Source organism: Rutilus rutilus, assembly GCF_951802725.1.
Source record: "Rutilus rutilus genome assembly, chromosome: 3".
NCBI classification, from domain to species: domain Eukaryota; kingdom Metazoa; phylum Chordata; class Actinopteri; order Cypriniformes; family Leuciscidae; genus Rutilus; species Rutilus rutilus.
In genome coordinates this window covers 18,795,975-18,822,612 of record NC_140211.1, presented here as the reverse complement: position 1 = coordinate 18,822,612, position 26,638 = coordinate 18,795,975, and the positions used below count along the sequence as shown (strand labels likewise).

The 26,638-nt window shown below is 37.0% G+C and overlaps 3 protein-coding genes across 3 annotated transcripts; 2 read left to right on the top strand and 1 right to left on the bottom strand.

Moving 5' to 3' along the window:
• Nucleotides 1–71: 71 nt before the first annotated feature.
• On the top strand, nt 72–4,330 carry LOC311286981 (phospholipid scramblase 2-like). Its single transcript, XM_084403497.1, has 8 exons — nt 72–779; nt 873–977; nt 1,325–1,389; nt 1,489–1,531; nt 2,026–2,225; nt 2,624–2,785; nt 2,910–3,071; nt 3,526–4,330. The coding sequence occupies exons 1-8, from the start codon at nt 563–565 to the stop codon at nt 3,568–3,570; spliced, it is 999 nt and encodes a 332-aa protein (XP_084259623.1). The 5' UTR covers nt 72–562; the 3' UTR covers nt 3,571–4,330.
• Nucleotides 4,331–5,003: 673 nt separating this feature from the next.
• tnk1 (tyrosine kinase, non-receptor, 1) lies at nt 5,004–17,091 on the bottom strand. The gene is made up of 14 exons (XM_084404292.1): nt 16,791–17,091; nt 13,217–13,399; nt 11,489–11,559; nt 11,211–11,399; nt 10,945–11,097; nt 9,717–9,994; nt 9,455–9,581; nt 9,194–9,340; nt 8,868–8,962; nt 8,037–8,183; nt 7,856–7,920; nt 6,684–7,162; nt 5,701–5,796; nt 5,004–5,607 (listed from the first exon to the last, which is right to left on the bottom strand). Exons 2-14 carry the CDS (start codon nt 13,374–13,376, stop codon nt 5,470–5,472), a joined length of 2,145 nt encoding a protein of 714 aa, XP_084260418.1. The 5' UTR covers nt 13,377–13,399; nt 16,791–17,091; the 3' UTR covers nt 5,004–5,469.
• A 1,773-nt stretch (nt 17,092–18,864) lies between these two features.
• Nucleotides 18,865–26,539, top strand: senp3b (SUMO specific peptidase 3b). The gene is made up of 11 exons (XM_084405823.1): nt 18,865–19,062; nt 19,770–20,507; nt 21,376–21,519; nt 21,757–21,868; nt 22,001–22,148; nt 22,241–22,288; nt 22,405–22,482; nt 24,194–24,331; nt 24,501–24,584; nt 24,710–24,760; nt 25,749–26,539. The coding sequence occupies exons 2-11, from the start codon at nt 19,808–19,810 to the stop codon at nt 25,857–25,859; spliced, it is 1,614 nt and encodes a 537-aa protein (XP_084261949.1). The 5' UTR covers nt 18,865–19,062; nt 19,770–19,807; the 3' UTR covers nt 25,860–26,539.
• Nucleotides 26,540–26,638: the final 99 nt, after the last annotated feature.

The following is a 26,638-nucleotide window of genomic DNA, read 5'->3' as shown; positions in this document are numbered from 1 at the left end:
AAAGTATTGTTCATTTTTAGTTTAACTAATGTGATTAATGTTGACAAATAAAACCTTATTTTAAAGTATTACCATAATAATAATGTCTTTTATTTATAGCAGTCAGAGTTTTACTGTACCGTTTTTTTCTCTAGCAGATGATTACTGCTATGTGATTTGTCTGGAAGTGAATTGTCTTCTTTTAATTACATTTTTTTCAGTTTAAACAACTGGTGTCTGGCAGGAAATGCACATTAACAAGTTTTGGCACATTCTATGTAATACAACATGCTTATGTTGTAACATTTTTGTCAGTCAACCGTGAGTGGTTTCAACGTTCTTTTGTCTCTGCTGTATACGTCCCTGCATAGTTATAATATCACCTTCTAACCATCAAGTTCAACATTGCTTAGAAAAAGCCTTGATCCTAAAACTAGGCCATATGACAGCTTTATTTGATGAACAGACCAAAGTGGTTATTCACTGAAAATCTTACCACCCACTGTAGCTCTCATATCCCGTTCTCGCTCAGATTCAGTTTTGGTGTGCAAAGATGGAAGGTCTGTGATCTGAAACTCAGAAGATGTCTTGTCATCCTAAACTAGGCTCTCCGGTCCAAAATCCAATTCCTCAGCCAGGACAGTACACACCCGCCTATCCCATAGGAGGTTGTGGAGTACCTGGACCGGCTCCTCAACCTGGAGGGATCCATCCAGACAGTCAACCAGCTCTAGTTCAGCCGGTCATGAATCTGTCAGGTCCACATAATCCAGCACCTCACCAGGTTCAGCCATATGCAGGTAAACATAGAATAAATGTATAACTGAGTGTTTTTATTGTCTCAAACTTGGCTCTCCAGACTAAAACAGTCTTCCAAATCTCTTGCCTTGAAGGTCCTGCACCGGCTCCTCAACCTGCAGGGGTCCAGCTAGTGAACCAACCAGTTCCAGTTCAGCCGGTCATGAATCCAGCACCTCACCAGGTTCAGCCATATGCAGGTAAACATAGAATAAATGCATATCTGAGTGTTACATTGAGATGTGCAAATGTTCAACAAAGGCTCCACTTTCCATTATACAATAAAAGTTTCAAATTGACTTTGTTGTCTCTTTATTGTCTATTCATACAAATAGTGGCATCCACATCTCAAAAACAATCTTCCAAATCTCTTGCCTGAAGGTCCTGCACCGGCTCCTCCTGCAGAGCTGTAATATTTGGATGTTCAAATGTTATTTATTTTAAAGCCATAAGGAAATTGTGTGTGGAATGGATGTATTTAATGATCATTAATGCTGTAAAGATAATGGAAGGCTAATATCTCTATCCTCCTCGTAAATGTCTCTAGCACCTGCAGTTCCACCGCTGGCTATACCTTTTGGAGTCCCACCCGGTCTCGAGTACCTCATGGAGGTGGGCCTCTCTCTCTCTCTCTCGTTCTATCAATACATTTGTCTTAAAGTGTGGTGTCTGGCTACAACCTGTTTTGTTTCATTTTTTTGTGCATTTCAGATAGACCAGATCCTTATCCACCAAAAAGTATCGTGTCTAGAGAGTGAGTCTTCTCCGAGCCATGTTCATGTTTCTTGTTTAATCATAGAGCACTGCCAATGTTTAAAAGCATTTTTGTCCACACCTTTACCATTTCTGATAGATTGCATACTTTTTACCTGTGCCATATTTAAAGGAATAGTTCACCCAAAAATGTGGTGTTTGGTGTTTTTAGCCCCCAATGGCGCCTTCCAGGCAGCAAGGGGATGGGTAGGTTTAAGGTTGAGGTTAGGGTTACCTGCCTCTAAGGAGCCATTGGGGGCTAAAAACACCATCGAGCCAAAAATGTTGTCATCATTTACTCACCCTCATCTTGTTCCAAACCTGTATGAGTTTCTTTCTCATGCTGAACACAAGAAAATATATCTTAAAGAATCTTGATAACCAGACAGTTGACGACACCAATTGACTTCCAAAGTATTGACTTATTCCAAAGTATATAATTTTGGGGTGAACTATCCCTTTAAACTGACAAACTTTGATCATACTTGTCTACAGTGTTCACTGGCTTTGAGACCAACAACCAGTATAAGATCAAGAACAGCATCGGTCAAGAGATCTACCACGCCAAAGAAAATAGTGACTGCTGCTCACGCAATATCTTTGGTTCAGCGCGCTGTTTTCAAATGCGAATTAAAAACAACGTGGGCCAAGAGGTCATACGGATGATAAGACCAATGCGCTGCTTCCTGCAAGAGGTAGAAGACGTTATCAGTCTTATCAGGGGTTATGCAACATCTAATTAAAATGTCTTAATAGAGAAATTGAAAGGAGCTCCAACATAAAAGGCTTCAGACCTCAACACCAAATCAACGAGGATGCCATTGGCACCTAAAGTGACATTAAGCAGAATCACTCAATAAAGATGTTTGTATAGTTGAGTTTTTAACAAGAGTTACTGCTTTGTAAAGGAATGTTTTAGCACATAAACTACAACGAGTAGTGATAGACAATGATAGTCTGATTTAAACCAATTCTATTCTGTTACAACCTGTAACTGTAGGTGCCTCAAATAAGTTTATGTGTCTACTTAGTGCACACATTTCACATACTTTCCTTTCTTATTTAATACTTGATGTGAATTTCCCACCCTCAGATTGAGGTACAGGCTCCCCTTGGAGTTACCATAGGCTATGTGAAACAGGAGTGTTCCTGCTTTTTACCAAAATTCTCTATCCTGGGCCCCAACAATGAGGTACTACTGAAAATCCAGGGGCCCTTCCTTCCTCTCAAATGCTGCGGTGACATAAACTTTGAGGTAACTTATTTCAGGCAATGCTAGTCCTTGAATTAATTATTTTTTTTAGACTCAAACATGTTCAGGCGTTTTACATTTTGCATACCAATGCATGATTTGCACAACTAAGAAGGTCTATCTTTAGGTAAAAGGCATGAATGGTGGGAATTCAATTGGTCGAATCATAAAACAACGAAGTGGTTTCTTAAAGAAATGCTTCACTGATGCCAGCAACTTTTGCATCCAGTTCCCTCTGGACATGGATGTTAAAATGAAGACTGTATTATTGGGTGCTTGCTTCCTTATTGTGAGTATTAAGTCAAGGATTTCAAGTGATTCACTGGACATCGCTGTATAAATTGTATGCTAGAGAAGTTCATTCAGTTAAAATATATTGGGCCAGATTTACTAACAGTTTGCACTAGCGCAAACCCTCTTTTGGCATTAAACGGTCAGGATTTATTAAAGACATGCAATGAAAAATTAGCGATGAAAATTATTTTTGTGGCTGACCTTATTGTTATGCATTTGTTGGAGGTTTCCTTTCAGACGCAAAATATGGGAGGAGAGTATTTAAATATATCATGCAACGTGATTGGTTTGCGGTAATCAATGTACTTTGCGCATTTATGTATCACTGAAAAAAGGCATGTCTTGATCCATTTTGCGTTTATTAAATCTGGCCCGTAGTAGCCTATTATAGTAGTGATTTTTGTTTGAACTAATCTCTCTTCATTCTCTTTCTTTCTTCTTCCTCACAGGACATCATGTTCTTTGACAAAGGTGGACATTTATTTGTAAAATGATTAAAGGCAGCATGAAATGCCTTTTTTTCTATTTATAATCATTTCCTTGAGGGTCACTTGTAGTGTTAGTGAGGTTTTTATGGGATCTTCTTCTTCTTCTTTTTTTTTCTTTTTTTGGTAAATACCCTTTGATATTCTCCATCCAATCCCTGGCACTCTGACTGAAAAGCTCAGTTTGAGCCAGGGCACTTGCCCTTTAAGACTTAAATGTAAACTCCCAACTGTCTTGACTGTTTAATTATTTTGCATAGAAAATGATATATGCTTAATACAAATACTGTAGATATTTGCTTTAATGCATTAGAGGAGACAGCTACAGAATTATTTGAGGTAAGACATAAGACAATATGATATGTAAAATTGTGTTTGTGTAACTTTCCAAAAGTTATTTATTGATTTAACTTCAAATGTACTGTTGTGGCTTTTAGATATTTGCACCGTTCTCATCTGTGTTCAAACGTAAGCATTCTTCGAAATGTACACTACTTTTAAAGGTTTGGGGTCAGTAAGAGTTTTTTGAAAGACATTTAAAAAATATATATATTTGTAAGGATGCATTAAAGTGACTGTATAATGCTGCAAAATGTGCACATTTATATTTAAAATCAATTCTGTCCTTTTGAATTTTCTATTCTTTAAATAATCCTGGGGGAAAATGCTGCATGGTTTCCACAAAAAAAAGTTAAGCAGCACATCAATAATAATAAAACAAATGTTTCTTGAGCACCAAATCAGAGTAATAGATTGATTTCTGAAGGATCACGTGACACTGACGACTGGATATAAATAAATAAAAAGTGATTTTAAAATGTAATAATATTTTACAATGTTACAATTGTATTGTGTTTTTGATCAGATAAATGCAGCCTTGGTGAGCATAAGAGACTTGGCATAAGGTCCTAAATTAATTGAATCAACCTCAAACAGTCACTTATCTGTCATAATTCCATTTTAAGTCTCTGAGGAGCCAGTGTGCAGTCTTTGAAGATTGTTAGGATTAATAAGGACTTGATGCAAATCCATATTTTATGTCTGCAGACGATTTGATTTGTTTCTTGAAAGTGTCAGTTTCTATTGTCACTCTTTTTCATAATTAGTATTTAGCTTTCATAATCAGATTTAGCTCTCCAATGACACATTGTGATTGTTCTGGGTACAGCAACTCTTCTTTTCAGCCTCACTTCCCATTCAAGTATTGATGTATAATTAATAGGACATTTATTTGTTAATGAATATTCTTGTACCATATGAGGTCTTGTTTTAATGTCACAATACAAGCACAGGTTTAAAATGCTTTACAATTGCAGAAACAATAACGTATTGGTAGTTTTCTGTCAGCATTTTATGGCACGCTTTGTTTTTGTGATAAATATAGGCTAACTTGGTATTTATGTGGAAAATGTTTGTTAAAGTACTGGTGAAAAATCGAGTCATCTCTTTATGGAAAATACACAGCATTTTATTTTCCATAACCTTACATATTTTAATTTCTAATAATTGTATGAAAATCTGCAAAAAAGCAAGTTTTCTAACATTCCATATATCATATACATTTACTCAGTTTCACTGAATTGATCACATACACATATCACAAACTATTTGAATACAAAAAAAAAAACAGTAAATAATTAACAATAAGCAGTCACAATAGCAACTGGAATGACATCTGTTAAAAAAAAACATTGTGCTGTCTTTCCAAACAGATGTAAAATAACAACTGATATCACCAGATTATCCATCAAGCAATAATACAGTCTCACTATAGATAGTTTCACATTGGAGATGAATGGAAACTTCATCAGGGGTTTTGTGTGACCTCTTGACAATTCAGTGATATCACAAAAAAACTTTAAATCCTAAATAATTATGAACAATCTTAACGCTTAATATTGTCTTGCGTTAAATTCTTTCTCCTCGTCTATCTTTAACCAGTCGGAGGACGTAACGGCTTGCCACATGCAGGTCCCAGTTGTAGCGGGCGAGGATTTTTTGACATTCCTCACGAGAGCACTGATTCATGTAATAGAGCTGGTCTGTCTGATGATGCAAGGAAAACCCAAAAGAATGACATTGAGAATCAAAGTAATGTATGCAATCATTAACATTGAACAAGTGTTATTTCTCGATTACTTTAAGTTGCTGTTCCGCCCGTGCAGGATTCCAGTCATTGCGATGCAGAGCTCTCTGAGCCTCCTCAATGGTCACTCCATGCACCGCCTCCTGAACCTGATGACAAAAGAGAATTGTATTACACAAAAAAATAAACAAAAAAAATATTTTTTAAAACACATTACTTATAAATTTACTACGAAATACAAATAAAAGTCATTTTTTCATATAAGTAACGCAAGTTACTTTGTTTTCCCATTCATTAACTGACAGCTCTTCTGCCCTCATGTTGAGAGAAATCTGGAGTAAGTGCAGAGGTGTTGTGTGCATTGTGTAAACATGGCGGTTATTGTAGTTCTAGACTAAATGTGAGCAAAAACTTGCACAAAAAGTACTGCACAATTGAGGGGAGTGAAATGCAAAATCAATTAATTAAATGTTAAATTACACAAATGTATTTAATCTCACTTTATTAACCAATGTCTTAGCTGCTGACCTTTGATGATCCAATTCAACCATACTAATAAGCAAAAATGACTAGATAAACATCACATTTTGTGTTAAATGTTTTTGTTTTTACTGCTTATGTAAGAGTGTTGAACTTTCTTCTCCTGCATCATATTCTTCTGAAATCCAGAACGGCAGCACAGCAGAAAGGTTTGTTTGAGCTGTGTCCTCTACCGTACAGGCGAGAATTTGCATTTCCTCCAGCCTGAGGCTTATTCATTTCCCTTTTGGTGTGTAAGGGCCTTTACATTTGCCAAAAATATAACTTTTTTTTTCTAGGACTTGGTTAAGCTCACCGATGATTTCCAAGTGGGAGAACTTGCAAAATAGCAGGGTGTTCAAATACTTATTTTCCTCACTGTATGTATATATGTATATATATATATATATATATATACACACACACACACACACACACATAAGTTCTTTATTCAATTTTATATTTATTCACATTTATAAGATATAAAAATTGTTGAACATGAAAAAAATCGACATACCTGCGCTATGACTGCTTCCTTGTTAACTTGTGGTGGATACCTCTCCCTTCCCTTCTCCCGCTCTCTTTCTTTCTCTTGCTCTCTCTCAAGGCCATCATCTAACTGAGGGCTTGACTTGGCCAGATGTGCCATCCTGACAAGGTTGTTAGTCCCTAAAACCTGCTGCTGTGGTTGGAATTGGAACTGTGTCTGTAGCTGTGGATGAGTTTGAGGGGTCCAGCCAGCTGGGTTTGCTGTTCTCCGATCATGGAACATCATCTGGGGTTTGAAGCTGGTGGTTGGTGGACTGATGCATTGGATGCTGGGGGGTGGTGGGCGTGGAGGTGGGATGACAACAGCATCACTAAACCTGCGAGGGTCTCTCATCAAATTACTCTGCATAAGTCTGCGTGGGTCGGGTCTCTGAGCTCCATTCCCACCAGCATCTTGACCTTTGTCTTTTGAAATATCAAGGATGGATTCCAGGCTTATCGATATGCCTGAAGAATGAGAGTAAGACACAGAATGGTATTGGATACACTATCACTCAAAATGTGAGATTTGGTACGATTTTTTAATGATTTTGTCTCTTATGCTCAGCACGGCTGCATTTATTTGATCAAAAATACAGTAATATTGTTATTAATATTTGAATATATTTTAATGTAATTTATTCCTGTGATGGCAAAGCTGAATTTTCAGCAGCATTACTCCAGTCTTTAGTTTCACATGATCCTTCAGAAATTATTCTAACATGCTGATTTGGTGCTCAAGAAACATTTCTTACTATCATCAATGTTGAAAACAGTTGTTCTGCTTAATATTTTTGTGGAAATCATGATACATGTTTTGCAAAATTATTTGATAAATAGAAGGTTTAAAAGAACAGCGTTTATATATATATATATATATATATATATATATATATATATATATATATATATATATATATATATATATATATATATATATATATATATATAAAAAGTTTTATAACAATGTGAAAGTCTTTACTGTCACTTTTTGATCAATTTAACGAATCCTTTAGGAATACAGGAATTAATTTCTTAAAAAAATTTGAATGCTAGTGTATAGCCTACAAGACAATAGCCTATTTTGCAGTACGTTCAGGCCTTCAATAATACTCAAATGATAAAGTAAGAAGTTTGTTATAGTATATTTTAAGTTCTAACCTGACATTTTCTTCAGATTTGAGACTGCCTTCTCTCTTGCTACTGGAATCCTCCCACGTCTGGGGCTGAAAAGTTCACATTGAATGGCAAAAGTCACATAAACAGTCCCATTAGAGTGACATTCAGCTCTTTAGTAAATTCAACCCATATAGTTTACAACTTAATTTAAAATGTCACTCACTCATCTGTTCGATCTGGGGCGGCCCAGCTGCGTGTCGAACCAGACAGAGAAGCTGCTGCTGTGAGAGCAGGGGCAGCTAACACAGGGGGGAACCAGCCAACACTTAGAGTTCTCTGGTTTTGCCCCTTCCACTCACAAATTTCCAGCCTATGAGGAAACATAAGAGCATAGTCAGTTTTATAGCATCTAATATGACTTCCACAAAGCCCTATTTGGTTTCTCTACTTTTAATTTACAAATACATTTAGATAAATAATCCACAGCACCTTCCCCTCTGTGTCAAGTCACTGATTTGCACTCCAAACTTCAATATATTGGGAAATCTATCTGCTAATGCATATTGCATATGCTAATTATTTCAATAGTATCAAATGTCACTAATATATACTGTATCTAAAACTGTTTAAAGTCATTGGTACCTAGTTTTGCTGTAATTATTAAATTATGTGGAATTTGTTCTGTCAAATTCAACATTTGTTGAATTTTTGTACTGTCCAAGTGTGGTTTGCATGAGAGTCTGACAAAACTTCTTTGTTGATTGAAATTAAGGGTTGAACTATGAATGGAATGCTACTAAGTCAAAGGGAGGGGAGACAGGTTAATAATTACCCACAACGACCTTTATCAGAGTCAGACTCAACTAAGATTTATTGGCATTACTGTAAACAATACTGCCAAAGAGCATAAGGTAAAGGAAATAGACATTAAAGAAAATAAACGATAGACAATATAAAAAATAAACAAAAAGAAGGGGGTAAATAAAAGAAAGAAAGAAAAATACATTAAAACTAAAAATCAATTAAAATATAGTTTGCCCATGGGCTCTCTTACCCATGGTCTATTACAGTCACTAGATCATTCGCCTGTAGACAGAGTTTTCTGGGATCTATGAGATCTTTCATGGCACGAACCTCCATTGGCTGTGCCTGAAAATACATTAAAGAGAGAGAAATTAGAGAAAGAATACATCCTGAGTTTAGATACATCTTTTGTAATGTCAATAGCACAAGTGGTGCTATTCAAAAGACAGGGGTTGGTAAGATTATGCATTGCTCATCAAGGCTGTATTTATTTGGTAAAAAATATATACTTATTGACCCAAAACTTTCGAACAGTAGTGTATATTAATGAGACTATTTTTTTAATGAGACACTTACATCTGCTACCATGGTGGTGAGCTGTGAGAAGGTCGGTCGGTCAGCAGGACTGCAGGCCCAACATTTGCGCATTACAGAGTACAACTCCTGCGGACAGTCTGGAGGTCTCTCCAACCGCTCACCTTCCCGCTCTACACGACACAAAATCTACACGACAACGCGCATCCATTTGTCACCAATGGAAATAGTGGCGTTTACAGATGCACTTCATAAACAGAACACATTTTTTTACACTTTATCTGCATCAAACCAACTATATACCTGTCTGCTAGACAGTCCCAACCAGGGCTCCTCACAGTAAGTAAACATTTCCCACAATGTGACACCAAACATCCAGACATCTGAAGCATGAGAGAAAGAACCCACACGCAAACTCTCAGGAGCACACCTACAGAAAGGAGGATGGAATTACTATCCTTGACCTAAGTGAGTAATAGTGAAACAATGAAGCTCACTGTTTGTACTCTTTGCTTTCTGAAATTGTACTCAGAACTCTTTTTTGTGCTTAAATTCAGTTTCTCACCATGCGAAGGGGATGCGTTTGTGTGGCGTCATGATATAGGGGTCTTTGTTCAGATTCAAGCCTCTCATTAGTCCAAAGTCTCCAATCTTCACTTCCTCTCTAGCAGCCAAGAACACATTCCGGGCGGCAAGGTCTCTGTGGATGAAGCGTCTGGACTCTAGGTACTCCATACCTGCAGCAATCTGTGTGCTGAAGAGCCAGAGTCGGGAAAGAGGATATTCTCCCTGTCGTAAACGCAGAGTGTCATATAAAGAACCGAGAGGAGCCAGCTCTGTCACCTGATAAAAAAGAAAAAGTGTAATTATGTCATCCATCTTAGCTTCCCAGCACTTCTTATGATTATCAGTGCTTAATATTTTTGTGCAAACCATGATAAAAAAAAAAATCTGGATTCTTTGATGCATAGAAAGTTCAAAAGAACAGCCTTTTTTTTACAATAGAAAGCTTTTGTAACATAATACATGTCTTTACTGTCATTTTTGATCAATTTAATGCATCCTTGTTTATATATATATAAAAAAAAATCTAATTAAAGACCCCAAACACTGACCCCAAATGTTTGAACAGTAGTGTACATCTTTAAACAATATCAAATTTATACAGTTTTATTTTACTCCACTATCTAAGAGGGATTAAAATAATGTAAAAAAAAACAACAACAAAAAAACGAATGTAAAGTAAAATACAAATGACCGAAAAGTAATGCAGTGTATGCACCAAGATGTTATACTAATATAAAAATTGTATTTTGTATTGTAATTTCTGCAAGTTACATTGTTGTGCCAGTATGTAGCGAACTGAATCACTGAATAAACTGTTTGGTTCAGAAACACAATTAATTCAGGTCTTTACAAGCGAGTCATTGAATCATTCGTTCAACAGATTCGCTCAAATACACTGATTCATTGAGGAACGTGCAGTGGTTAATTCTGCATTAGAATTTGAACATTTGTTTCCTTAGCGGAGCACAAAAAAAAGTAAATGGAAATATTGTATCTAAACTGTAGATACTTATTAACTTCTTATTTATTGAACTGTTATATAAAACCCAATACCACACTCACATTCATGTTTTGGTCTGAATGTCAGCAGGACTGATACAATAAACAGTAAAGTTACAATAAAACAAATGTGAAAAAGGGAATAAGGCGTTTATAGGCTATGTAAATGCATACAAATAATCGAATATTAGTAAAGAATATGATTTTAGATAAAAAGTTATATTTACCATTTTAAGAGGATGAGTAAGGACAACACCATAGAGGTGTATAATGTTGTGGTGGTCCAGAGACTGCATGATTGTAACTTCCTGGAGGAACTCAGTCACCATGTCGTCCTGTCTGCACGATCCACTCCTCAAGGTTTTCACTGCTACAGGCAACTTAAAAAGAGGGAAACATGACAGTTAGGGTGACATTTATTCCTGTGTTTAAGCATTTTGATAGACAAAAAGAGGACATACATAGATACTCATTTTTGGTATAGAGTACTCACCACTCGTCCAGTCGGTGTGTGCCATTCTGCTTTCCTAACTACCCCAAATGAACCTGAGCCTAGCCTCTCCCCAAAGATCAGTTCGCTGTTCTGGATAAGACAGGGGAGCGTGCGGCCTGTCTCTGGCCCCTGGCCTGACCCAACACCATTATTCTGCTCACTTCCCCCAGGGGTGCGGGCATTGAAGGGCTAGCAGAAAACAGACAGTGATTATCACAGGTAGGCTGAGTGAATGAATAAACAGAGAGGGTGTGTAAAGATGTCAAATACTACTATACCTTCGTCATCCGTGCCCGTGGTCGCATGTTGGTTTTGTACCGTTTGACGGCTACCCATAATCGTCGCTGTCCTTTTGACACACACACACACACAAAAAAAATTTATCACAGGAAAACCCCAATAAATACAAAGCTAAGAAAATAATTCAAAACAAAGAACTAACAAACAGACACACAAAACATAGAAGAAGTTAGAAGAAAAGGTTATATATAGAACTTTAAAGGGGTTCTGTCAGGCACTTAATATATATAACCTTCTAGGGGTTTCCATCATGGGATGAATTTATGGATTTAGTTTTAATTCATTTTTTAATTAATATTTTTTGTAAACATGCTTTATCACTGACACTAAACATGAAAGAAGTTTGCAATCATTAAAGACATTTCTTCTTATATAGAACCTTTTTGGAATAAATGGTTCTTTAAAATTGAGTCAAGAACCCTATGGTTATACATAACCCTATGGCTATAGAACCCGATTGAAACTTTTTTTAAGAGTGTATATTAGTTTTTCACAATTGCTAAAACACTAAATCTGAACCAAATGCTTCATCGCCTAAACATATTTGTCAAATATTTCAAGTTCATGTCCAAGAAAGGTCAAAGAAAACTCTAAATGAAAAGCATGTTACAGTACACTCAAAAGAGTTGTGCAACTACAAAATCAAGGTCAAAGAGAGATTCATTCGGCCTCAGCATCATGTCTTCATGCTGGGTTCGGCCTGAGAATCTTTTCCACATTACAGGCAATTATGTCCCTTGCCACTTGCCAGGCAAAGGAAAAAACACATACTCTTCCTCCTCTCCCTCTCAGATTGTTTCTTTCCATAGTTGGTTTCAACATTCAGTGCACCTGAATTCAGTGAACAATTTTGGGCCATTGTGTGTAAACGATGAAAACTGTGGTAGTTGTGTTTTACTTTTGCCACATGTGTTACTGTTTTGCAACACAAGTGCATCACAGTGCAAAATGTGTTTTAGTGAGTGATAATGTTTAGAGTTTTGCAAAAAGAATGCATGTGATTTGCAAATGGTGTCTAACTACCTGAACTTATTTAAGGCTTTGAAGAAAGAGCGATTTAGGCCATTGAGAATTAGGTTCAGAGGACAGAGTTTAGTCAGTGTTTTAAAAATTGTGAAAAACTGTACTGGACTGGATTTTGCAGTAAAAAAAAAAAGCTTTTCATTTAGTTTTCTTTGACCTTTTGGGGTTTTGTAGTTAGACTACTGCATTTTTACAGTATGCAAGTGCTGGATATAGAGCACTATACTTGCAAAATGCATACAGTGTACAATATAGTCACCTTACCAAGTTGTGATTACTATACTTTTTTACGGAATTGCAAAATTTGTTTACTGTATACAATATACAATTTTTACTACATGCTCTGGATGCTGCTATGTAGTGTCTAATGAATGTTCTGTAGTGTTCATATATTGACTGATGTGTGTATGATCTGAAAGCTTTGATTTTGAGACGATTGTTTGATTTTGATTTTTTCCAGAAAAATCTGGGGGGTTTTGTAATTAGTTTGAAGATTTGGTTTTGTTTAATGTTGTGAGAAAATGTGTGAAGGCTTCAAGAAACGAGTCTTAGCAATTGTGAAAAACTGTAAAGGTAGTAATGATATCAGAAACATTACATTTAGCCCTGAAAGAGATTTAAGTACACAAAACAAAATCAAAACAACATGATCTTCAAATAAAAAACTGCTTTACAAGACAAACCTGGTTTACTAATGCCAATCTGTTCAAGATCTGCTTCTTTAACGTAGTTCAGGTGTTCAATTCGTGTCACATTGAGTCCATCTCGCATCCTTAGGTAGAATCTCTCTAGCTGCACTTCAGCGAGGAGCTGGTACAGCCACTGAGTGTCATGATCCATCATTATTAGACTGTCGCACAGCAACTCTGAGAGGCAAACAGAGCAATGAGATAAGATCAAAAAAGGAAGTACGACAAGCCTAAAAAATCTGAGAGTGTTACTCGATTTTTCTGGTTAGCACTTTACAGTTTTGGATTTATTTTCATAGAAACTAGTTATATACACCTAGAGTACTGCATTTACATATCTCTTCTGAACAGACACCGCACGGCTGTTAGAATTAGAGGTTTCACTGGGTTGCTATGGATGCCTGTTGGGAATTTGCAGCCAGACAAAAAAAACAAGAGAGCTTTGTTGAGAAAGTCCTCTTAAAGTGCAAGGTGCTTTAATCCCTTTTTACTTTATTCAGTTTAGATTTACAGGGATGGTGCAGGTAACTCATTTCTGAGTTTGAGGTAATTTTCAACTGTAGTTCAACTGGATGTATTATCAACTAAATAAATAAATAAACTAAATCAAGATTTATATACATTTAAAACTGTTTTCAAAATACATTTAATACTATTTTTGATAACACGTTACAATAAGGTCCTCTGAGATTACATTAGTTAATGCATTATCTAACTTTAGTGCATTTGTCACAATGTTTATTAATCTTTGATAACATAATTTAATCAAAAGAAAACTGCTCATTGTTAGTTCATGTTAGCTCAGGTCCATTAAATAATATTAACAGATACAATTTTTGATTTGAATAATCTATTCGTAAATGCTGACATTAACTGTGCTTTCACAGCTTTCGAATGATCCTGTGTGTATTCGTGTAAGCGCTCTGTGAAGAGCTTCAAAGGTTTCTATTTAGTTCAGTTCAAGTTTATTGGCATATGCATATTCGTACAGAGTACCACAGCAATGAAATACAATGTGCCTTAGCACTCTCTCAGCACCAGTCAATAAATAAGGTAGAATAAAAATAAAATTAAAACATCCGCTCAAACCTCAACCCTCCTTCCTCTTGCACTATCGTTCAGTAGCCTTACAACCTGTGGGTAAAAATTGTCCCTAAAACGTGATGTACGCGTTTGAATTAGTTTGAAGCTTAGTTTGAATTAACAGCTTAGATATTAAAATGGAAGGTCTGATGGTATTGAAGGCACTGCTATAATCAACAAACAGCATCCTGACATACGTATCCCTACCCTCTAGATGTTGAAGTGAAGTATGTAAAACCCATAGACAGTATAAGGTAAAACCAAAGACACAGCATCGTCCACAGCTCTATTTGATCTATATGCAAATTGTAGTGGATCAGTGAAGACAGGAATGCAGTTATGATTTCACAAGCAGTTCAAAGCACTTCATTATCACAGAAGTCAAGGCTACAGGTCTAAAATCATTCATACAGACCGTGGCAGTTGTTTTCTTAGGCACAGGAATTATGATTGATTTTTAAAAATAATTTTAAAACAGGTTACAATGTGTTTTCGAAGTGTTGATCATTGTAGCCAATCACAGACATACCTGTTGAGCATGTGAACGCACACAGCGCAAAACACCAAGCTTCAGTGATTATAAAAGGAGCGCTCTTTGCTCGTTTTCTGTTTATAATCCATATACAATTTGAATAAAAGTTTTTGTTTTTCATGCTGCAAAGTTTCTGGATTTACAACTCTATCCAAAACAGCAATGATTGACAGTGATATAACCATAGCAACAGACGGGACAAAACAATCTGATACTTGAATCAAGGAAGCAGAGAAGTTTATAAACCAAACGAACCACTTTTTTCAGCAGATGCCAATGAGGAGAAAGGTATGTGGCCAACCACTTCAGGCATGTGTGTGTAAAAGAGAATGATTTACCTGTGCAATGCAATTAAACTCATAAAGTAATTATGCTATGAATGACCACTGAATACCTCTCTAATGTATTCTAACTTGTTTGTATTGGCAAGGAAATCTCCCCTCTCCCCCTCTCCCCCTCTAACAGCTTCATACTGTATGCGCAAGTATGCAAAGCATTGTTTTAAAGTTATGTGCAGAATAGGATGAAACCTCAAATAAATACTAGTTTGGCCTGTTCAACACGGTCATTGCCTTCACGTGTATGCGAACTCCTATCAGCATGCGTACAAAGAGAAAATGTGAAACTCTCTGCACTCTTCTGTTTACAGAACTAGGACAACATATAGACCAACTCAGAGTCAGACACATGTGACCTTTAGTGAATAATCAGCCAGTATACTTGAAGAGATCACTCTAAAACTATGGGGGCTTGTCTGAGCAGGTAACCCGAGAGAGTCAAAATAAGATTCTAAGACAACACACCCAAAATCCACACCCTGAATGACAAGAGAAAAATGATCTTCGAAGAGGACACTGAAAGATTATCACACAACAAATCATTTCAGTTAACAGGTTGCAACATTCAGGCCTGTTTTCCTCTAGCCAACTTGATGAAGCCGTGCTTGGTTGTTTCCATTCACATTTCATAGTCTCGTCTGAAACTGGGTGTGAACCGATAGATCAGACAGATTCTACAGGATTACATCAAATATGTTTCAAACTTTTAAAGTCTTGAAAGCAGAAAAGAGTGGCCATTTACAAAGAGTGTAAACCCAGCGCATTGAAACAAATGACAGCTTCTGTTGGTTTGGGATTTTTATCAAAAGGTGTGACTTTAATCCTTCAGAAACTATAGAAATGTGTCAAACATATGCATGTGACTTATGACCGGTTAGTCACAAATAAATGTGTGGATCATACTACATAGGCTATTACTAATTTTCCAATTAACAGTGTAGTACTAATTATTATATCACAGTTATTTGAGAGATTTGTTGTAGGCCTAGTCTTTAAGGGTGCCTGGCCACTCAATATTCAGAATGAGTGCTGGGATTTTTTTTTTTTTTACACAAACATGAAATAGCAAAACAGATGACAGCATTAATAATAGGCCTACAGCATTAATAATGTCAGTTCAGTTTTTTCTTTTTTACAAAATGTGTAATTTCAACAAATATAAAAAACACATAGGCCTACACTGAAACTGAAACCACACACACTGTAGGTAGGAAAAAACTGCATAAAGATTAACATTATATGTATAGCCTATCCTATAGACTAGAATAAACAGCAGGGGATTTATTGCAGGGGATACGAAGGAAAGTCTTTAATGCAGCTTCAGAACGAAAACGTAAATAATAATAGCCTACTCATAGTTTCACTTTGTACTACAAATCAGCCATTACAGCAGATAAGGACGACTCACATATATACCTGTGCCCAGGTGAGTGTTTGAAGCATAACACCAAAGCGGAAATGACGCTTTTTCAAAATAATTCCCTAGTAAATCCTTAGTTTTGACCAACCAGTTTAGACTCTCATGCACTTTGATTAAATATATTACTTATTTCAAGATATAATTCACTTGTTGCAGAATAAGAATGCTACTTAATAAACAAAAGCGTATACTTACAAACGATCGACGTTGTCCACAATAGAATCACTTCTTCTTCAGCTCGTGTCAAATGCACTCTTGGTATAAGATGTCCTTTAAGTCCACGTTTCACGTATGTTTATAATGTTAAAATCCGCCATATTAGAACAGCCTATAAAAAAAGTAGTATTCTGACTATAATTTATCTGAAGTTATAAGAGTAGTTTGTAAAATAAGGACAGGTGTTTTAGACTGCGTCTGACGTCTCTGTGTGATTTCAAAGCGTTCGGGCTGAGTTCTCCGTCACACCGCCTCCTCACGTCCTCCGCCCTTCACCAATACTTCCCCTCGATCACCTGCTGGATTTATACCTTTCTATTACATCATACTAATAATGACTGTTGTTTTTCTCCCCAAATTTGACAATCATGTAGATTGTAGCTATTTATCTTCTTCCTTTCCCCCGTTTTTATATTTTTATTATGCTGCATGATTTCAAAAATCTACTTTTAAAAAAGGCACTATACTTCCCCTGTAGGCTACTTGAAAACCACGTGTGTTTTTTTCTTTGATTACCCATCATAATTATATAAAAAAAGTATTATTATTGTTTCATACTCTTTATAATAAATAAAACTTTACACTGTGTCTATTTGTGTCTGCAACTTATATTTATTTTGAATATTATGTAGTTTGACAACATGGTTTTCCATTTATTTACATTTTACTTATAAATGATTTTAAATGTGGTGCTATAGCCTACATTGAGTTTAAGATTGCGGTGATAATGGATAAACGCAAAATTCCAAAGCAGCCAAGTGTTTAGCTGTCCAGGAAATATGGGCTTACTTCTTGTTATAGGCATACATTAAAACAATTAGAAGTGTTGACATAAAAGGCATCAACAATTGTTTAATAACAAATGAAAATAAATAGGTGTGACAGGAAACTTGGGAGTTATTGTATTTGTACACTCAGCATGAAGGAACTCACACATGTGGACTATAAAGCCCTGCATCATTAAAAGAACTTGAAAACAGAGACTATTTTCCCCAGTGTCATTTTCAGTCATGCCCCTCTGATCCTGTCTTTCCAGTTTGACTGGTATATTTATGGACTTTCTTCTTGTCACAAAGACACACAAACGCATACATATGCAAATGATCACGTGAAATCATGTATTACGTTACCCTACATAATCACCCTTTAGGGTAAAAAGAACTTTTATGAACAATTCACTTCCTGGATATTTATAATGTATATATCATAAATATTGAAACATCATGGGTTGTCCATGCTAACTTTACCAATAGAAAACTGGTGTATACATGGTTTCTTTTTCTTTTTTTTCTTTTTTTTTGTGATCCTTAAAATGTGCATATATGACCCACTGGATTGTATAAAACTAACTGCAACTTCACTGCATGAAATCTGTTCTAAATGTATACAATCATTGCTATCTGCTAATTTAATCTGTCAATAAACCAACAAAAACACACACACACAAGATGAAAACTTTGTATATAATAATGGGCCATATCAGTAAGATATAACAGATATTTAACAGCTGAGTTCTGGGAAATCCCATTTGTTGTGAATCTCTTGAGTCAACTGCATGTTGCAATTCAAAGGACTCATCATTTAGCCAGACTAGTGCGATTTTTTTAAGTTCTTCCTTCCCATCATATTGTGACTCAGGCCTAGAAATATGCCGCATGTTCTTAACCATAGGATCTACTTCAGACTGGAAACACGTGACATACTGACATACTGACAGCATAGAAAAAGATCACTGACAAAATAGATGAGTAACTATGTATTTGAAGGATAGCCATTTAAATTCAGCTACTGAAAACCTACTCAATAACCTACTAAAATGTTATTTTTTTAAACCTATTAAAAATCTAAGTATACTTGATTCAGAAAAATCAAAATTAGTCGATAAGAAGGGTAGCCTACAAGAGTGGAAGAAGGGTGCACACCCCTCATTTTTATTTTACTACTCTTCCCTCATTACACGATTCAATCCAATATTTATATGCTAACGTGTTGCAAGTGTCTTTATATGAGTATTATTTTTATGCTTTATTTTGCAAGGGTCTGTAACGCCATTACGCGAGGCCAATGATGTCATCAGTTGCGCGCAGCAGCTGTTCATGGTTTCGTGCAAAGACCGCGACTGTATTCATTGATTGAGGTGGAAATCCTCGTAATGCACAATCTGGTTTCTTTGCCTTCAAATCGTTGAAAATAAAGGCAAAGCTGCCGCGTGTGTTTTTCATTTACATTGGTTTAAAACTGCACGTAAAAGGTGAGTGATATGTGGGTATAATTAAAGAGACTGTACAGTAGGTAGCTGTTAGCTAGTCAGCTAATTAGCGAATTTGCACATGCCAGAGATCGAAAACTACCTAGTTAGCAACCGTGAATTATTCGGCTTATAACGTCGTTGCAAAACACACAAAATATGTGTTGTTCTCTAGATATGACACGACAATTGAAAGGCTTTGATTAGGCATGCTAGATGTGAGTGTATAATATCTTCGCTCATTTTGTTGTTGATAGTAGCATTTTACCATTGTGCATGAATATATGTGCAAATTTCATGAATCACGTTTGGTTAAACGCGGACAAATTGTTAAATTATTGTGAAAATGTATTAATTCTAATACTTGCTTTCTGTCCGAAGTGTTTTGCTCTTTTGTATTTGATCCTTTTAAATAAGACTAAATGAAAACAAAATGTTATATATATATATATATATATATATATATATATATATATATATATATATATTTATTTATTTATTTATATATATAATATCTAAAATGTAAAATGAGATATATTTAAGATAACTAATATGTTCTCCACTTTGACAATCACCATTATACAAGACCAGTTATCAGTCAGTCATAAATAACATATCTGTATAATGCAAATTATCCACCTGCATCAGAAACAAAATTCAGGATACTGAATTCACTTTTTTTTCCAATTCACATTTTTTCACTCTTGCAGACGGCAAGCTGGCGCAGGTAGCAGGTTGCCAGTGGACTATGAGAGACAGTGGTGGAAGCCTGGCCCAGAACCGCTGGCAAGGGGAACTCTCCTTGACTGTGAGCCAGGAGGCCAGCAGTGTTGGGGGCATGGGAGGTGATCTAATGGATCCAAACTCCCCTCCCAACACCACCAGCCCCATTCACCTCAAAATAGCTCACAAGGAGCGAATCTGGACTGGAGAGTGCATAGAACCGGTAGAAGTTGATGAAGAGCTTGGATTTGATAAGAATGAAGAAGATATTGAAGAAGAAGAACAAGATGAGGAAGAGATTGATTCTGAGTGTGGTTCCTGGGAAGAGAAAGATGAAGTGGAAGACTGGCAAATGCCATTTGAATCACAACCGCAAGTCATGCTCGCTAACAATTATCGGCAGCAGATGTCCTCACATGAAGGGGAGGTCAAATTCCAAGCTAGAGACTTTCACGAGAATCCCGTCCAGATTCGACTTCGTGGACTTAGGCAGCAAAGACTGAAGCGCTGGCGAAGACTACGGTCTAGTGCAAGGTTACGCAACCGGCTTGTGCAGAATTGGAAAACGTGGAGACAGCGGGCACAATGGGTTGGCAACTTAGGGTATCGACGGGCAAGGAGGTGGCGCCGGTATAGCCTTTATGCCAGCAAGAGAGAAGAACAGGGATGTGACACCTTGGGCTCATCACAAATAGGTTTGGAGACAACAAGTGGAGGAGAACCAGGTGAGATTTTTCCTTTTCTCATTGTTATTTAGAGCAGGGGTTTTCAGACTGGGGTATGTGGACCCCCAAGGGGCCACAAGGGAGTACTAGGAGGAGGTCTAGGGTGACCAGACGTCCCGAAATCTAAGTTGTTTTCCCGAATCCCGAATCCGGCCCTAATTGTCCCGAAAATTATACTAAAGCAAAATCTTGAGTAGTAATTGTCTGATAAAACATTAAAAACTGTCCGTGGAAGTTGAGTCGTCCTGCAGCCAGCCCCCGTCGGCTGCTCATTGGCTGCAGCATCTTTTTTTTCTTTTTTTGAAGTTCTACAAAGATACCATAGGCGCGAATTTAGATATGCATTGATAAGCGAGCGCAAGCTGGCACAGTCGCGAGGACAGTGGATGTGCAGCCAGTCGTAAAGGAGTGATTGGTCGCGGCACTGTGTGCAAAAAAAAATACTTCGGTCTGATGTCGGGTTACACAAAGCAAATCATCTACACAATTATTTAGTTTTCTTATTTAATGACTGACAATTTAGTTATATAATTTAATAATTTTGGCATAAGGCTTATTAGCGTTAGGCTATAGCCTGAAAGGTCTGATTTACGCACTGTTACAACAGTCATTGTTTTTAGGCAACAGTCATTTGAGTTCATGATTTCAATGTTGTTTTTTTGTGGCAGACTAAAGACTAATGACAGACTGTTGATCTTTGAATAAAAATGTTTGGTTCAGGTTTGAAATTCACTATCTTTTATAGGCTATGTAGTCTAATATCATAGTAGGCCGACTCCCCACCCCCCTCCACTGACAACCACTGATTTAAAGTAAATAGAATTATAGCCGAAATTGCATTATATTAATGTTTGTTCTCTCTCCACAGAAAATCCCTTTTTTGGTTTCAATGGTTATCATGGGGATTCTCAGTCAAATTCAGTAGTGACAGGGGGGCGGGAATATCTCGTGAAGCCAACCACTCAAAAGATGGAGATGGTCCTAACAGAGGAGCACAGGGCGTATGTCCAAGGTAAAACTCCTGTTGTCTAGAAGCTGCAGAAACATACATCCTATCTCATATGATCTCTTTAGGTTATGATATGGAAGCATGTCCAGCATATTAGGATAATTTAGGGTTTATGCCAAGATTGCAGGCCAAAGTGGATGTAATACACCTCAGTCCTCACAGATCTTGGTGTTAAAATGTGTAAAATGTCCCGAACTCAGTGGTGGTGCTACCTCATGCATGTATTTCTTTCTTTCTCAGGTCTTCTTGATGAATACCTTCGAAAGTATGGAAGTCTAATTCCCGTACAAACAGATGATATTGTCGAGGAACTGCAGGGCATCTTCAATGAGGACTTTTCTCAGACTCACAGGTCTCACTCATGCACAACCTCAAATACACTCTTTTTCGTTTAGTTCTTTGTCTTTGTGCATCTATTGTGTATCACATAGATCTTTAGAAGGAAAGCTGAAGTGTTTTTCTTTTCTTTACCATGTGCCCACAGGAAGGTTGTGGTGCAACATTTAATTCAATCCTACCAGAGGTCATCAGGGACTGCCATGTTGAAAGGGTTCCGGGTGAATTACAAGCGTCATGTTCTCACAATGGATGATCTTAGCACCCTCTATGGACAGAATTGGCTCAATGACCAGGTCAGTTTTGAGTTATACATGATACATTTCATTATTTAGTCTTTCTTAGTCCTTCTTAATGCACACATTGTTATTTCATCTGATTTTTTAAGATCATGAACATGTATGGAGACCTTGTGATGGATTCAGTGCCTGAAAAGGTGAATATTCTTTTCTTATTTCTCCTATGGAATTCTTTCTTTTTATATAGTTCAGTTGTATTCACTTGTGTTCAGTGGGTTTTTTTTGTATCTAATGCCATCTCATTTACTTTTAGGTGCACTTCTTCAACAGTTTCTTTTATGACAAGTTGAGGACCAAAGGTTATGATGGAGTGAAACGGTGGACAAAGAATGTAAGACAACTGTAAACTTCACTACCTCACAAAAGTTCACTACCATTCAAACATTTTGATGTTAACGTTTTTGAATGAAGTCTCTTGTGCTCATCAAGGCTGCATTTATTTGATTAAATTAAAAAAACTTAATCTTATGAAATATTGCTGTTTTAGTATATTTTAAAATGTAATTATTCCTTTGTTGGCAAAGCTCAATTTTCAGCATCATTACTCCAGTCTTTAGTGACGCATGATCCTTCAGAAATATATCTGATATGCTGATTTGGTGCTCAAGGAACATTTCTTATCATTATCAATGTTGAAAACATTGTGCTGGATTCTTTAAAAAATAGAAAGTTCAAAAGAACAGCATTTATTTGAAATGGATATCTTTTCTAGCATTATAAATGATATTTTATTTACAAAGTTCGGGAGGAGCACGTTCAGATAATTAACACGAGTGGAGAGCACTCAGCAGTCAACGATAAGAGGTGTATATATATTCAGCAGTCTCACCTCAATTCGTTGACAGTTTAGCAGCATCCCTCCACCACCCCTTCTCCACACTTCTAGTCCTAACCATTTATATACGGAGGGGAGTACTCTGGGTTCGGGCCGAACTCCGAGCTCGGAGCCCTCCCCCCGGACAGCACGCCAAATACGCATTAAACTTTACTCCCTCTAATTGTATGTAAGTGTGAACTCGTGAAATATGTCACTTTGATCAATGTAATGCATCTTTGCTACATAAGAGTTAATTTCTTCAAAAAAAAATCTCACTGACCCCAAACCTTTGAAGATTATGTTGTATATAACAAGATCATATACATGTACACATCTGATGATATTTTGGTGGATCCATTCTTCAGTGCTAATCCTTAAAGGGATGGTTCGGAGTAATTTCAACCTAGGGTCCTTTGCACCATGACCTCGAGCCAAACACCCCCCCAGAATGGCTTAGTGCAGGCGCTAATGGATCCAAGGTTGTATCTCGTAAATTACCCCACTAATAATGCCCATAATGGTACCAAACTTCTACAGTAGTACAAACAGGTTCTGTACTCGTAAAACGAGGCATTGGAAAGTTTGTAAGTACATCAGGAGTTTATTTAAATAACACTTGCCTGATGGCTTATGCTACCGCTAACCCGGGCGTCGAGGTCACTTCTGTGATTTGGGAAAAGCCCGTAAAAGTCCTGACAGAAAGCGATGCATTTTTAATTATTTTTCTGAAGTGTTGACAACTTAGTGTTAACTAATAATTGTTGCAAACTGGTACTACCAAGAAAATATCAGTGTATTATATTACAAATATTAGTGCATTCCTGGAACTGGGCGTCGTTACACTAGATCCTTATGCATCGCTTTCTGCCAGGACTTTTACAGGCTTTTCCCAAATCACGGAAGTGACCTCGACGTCCGGGTTAGCGGTAGCATGAGCCATCAGGCAAGTGTTATTTAAATAAACTCCTGATGTATTTACAAACTTTCCAATGCCTCGTTTTATGAGTACAGAACCTGTTTGTACTACTGTAGAAGTTTGGTACCATTATGGGCATTATTAGTGGGGTAATTTACGAGATACAAACTTGGATCCGTATAATGTTTGGCTCGAGGTCATGGTGCAAAGGACCCTAGGTTGAAATTACTCCGAACCATCCCTTTAAAACAAATCCGCAGAACTTTTCTTGTTCTTGCTTTTATTAACACACATTCAAACATGTTTCAGGTGGACATCTTCCAGAAGGATCTTTTGTTGATTCCCATTCATTTAGAAGTGCACTGGTCATTGGTCTCGGTTGATATTAAACGGCGCTCCATCACATACTTCGATTCTCAGCGAACTCTTAATCGCCGCTGCCCCAAGGTATAAACCACATGAGAATATAGTGTTGTATGTGCTATAGTACACTCAAAATCTTCTCCACAAACTATGAAATTTCTTTAAACCTGTGTGCAATGTCTAAAACAATATAATAATTAGCCTTTGTGTTTGTAACTCTAATTAGCTAAGTGACCATTTTTTCCCTCCACAGCATATTTTTAAATACCTGCAGGCAGAAGCCATGATAAAAGACAAGAGAGACTTCCTGATAGGGTGGAAAGGCTTTTTTAAAATGGTAAGTCCAGACACTGCAGTGAACATTTCCACAAATTGCTACTTGTTGTGACGGCTTTTCTTTTTTTTCTAATGCTGTTCAAATGTGTCAATGACAGTTAATAAAGCCTCTTTTTTATGTTACAGAATGTTGGCAGACAGAATAATGACAGTGACTGTGGGGCATTTGTCCTGCAGGTTTGTACATACACCATTTTCATATAGCTGACCATGGTCTGGGGTTTTATGAGTGGTGGTTGATAAGATTTAGGCCCCGTCCACACTACTGCGTTTTCGTTTAGAAACGGAGAATTAAAACGAATACGATCTCCGTCCACACCAGCGTTTTAGCTGCGTATTAGAATTGATCTCCGTCCACATTAAAACGACTGAAAACGCGGATCACGTGACCATTCACCAACACTGGGCATGCGCGAGCCGGTGTAAACACAACTTCATTGATAAAATTATCCCACCATGCGCTGGTTCTTCCCGGGTTAACCCAAAACTGACGCTCCATGTACACGGTCGATACCGGGAATTGTCAAACGTAAACTATTTTATCGGGAATTGTCAGTTGCACACGGGAATTGTCACTATTTTACCGGGAATTGTCACAGATCGCTCGAATAATAGCTTGCCTCCGGCGCATGTAGGCAGTTAGCATTGTAAAATGCAGAATTTACTTGCACAACAGCTGCTAGAAAAGATATAGCCTACGCCATGACTGATGACACCCAATCATAGATCCGAGCGTGAGCCTCTACTACGTCATCGTTTCTAAAGTCCTCCGTTTTGACCCGTCCAGACTAAAACGCCCTCCGGAGATTCAAAACGAAAAACGGGTCGGCAGCGTTTCTAAACTTCTTCGTTTTGGTTCTCCGTTTTTGCCGTTTTAGTGTGGACGGGAGGTGCAAATGTAGCAAAAGGTCTCCGTTTTTAAACGAAAACGCAGTAGTGTGGACGGGGCCTTAGATTAACTGACACAATGCTGTAGATTTATAATTGTTTATCTAGAGTAAAATCCATTAAAATAGACTGTGGTGGGTTGAAGTTTTTAACATGCTTCATCCAAAATACGACAAACTGTACTCCACAAATGCACAGACATATTGTCAGAATATGTGTTGTTCGATGTCATAAGATTGACCTTTTATTTCTCTTTATTTATCCACCTCCTCTTTAGTACTGCAAGTGTCTCGCATTGGGTCAGCCCTTCAGCTTCCGTCAGCAGGACATGCCCAAGCTGAGGAGACTTATGTACAAAGAACTGTGTCATTGCAAGCTCTCACTGTGATATTTGTGTAAAGACTGCACAACCAGTGAGGAAAGAGATACATTTGTCCAAAAAGCCTGAGAGACTTCACAATGAGGATATTTCTTCATCACTCACTTTTATTTTTATTTTGTATAACCTTTTCAGTTGGTTTCGTACTTGAAGCCAACATCTTGACTGAGAGATCTGAGGTAATCCACGGTTGACAGCCTGGCTTGCCCTTGTGACATACTGCCTAAATGGAAGATTCTGTTTTGGGTTTTGTATTTGTTCTGTGCATAAAGATGAGAGTAACTGTGCCCTTGAAGCAAGTGACGAATCTTGTCTGCAGTTTTGTTTTTAATAAATCGTCTTATGAAAATAACGATCTGGGTAATCATCAGAACACTTAAATTGTTATTCTGTTAGTCACTTTGTAATTAATGTTGTATTTTGAAATGGCCAGGATTTATTATGGTAGTATTCTCATCAAGTTAGCTTTGTTCACCCTTATTGAAACTGGAAATAATCCCAGTAAGCTGTTTTCTTTTCTTCTCATCGCATATTTATATCACATATTAAAAGAACAACTATTTACAATAGCTGTGAATAATAGATGACTCACTTGCAGCTCTTGGGTAATAAGGGAAGCGTTACTTCTGACTATATTTTCTGGAAGTGAGCAAAACCTTTTATATTTATGAATTTTAGTTTACTAATATAAAATTAGGAATTTATCATTTAAAAAATGTAGATGCTAGAAAACCAAACATCACATTTCTTAGAGAAAAAACGTGGTTAATATAGCATTTTTTTAACTT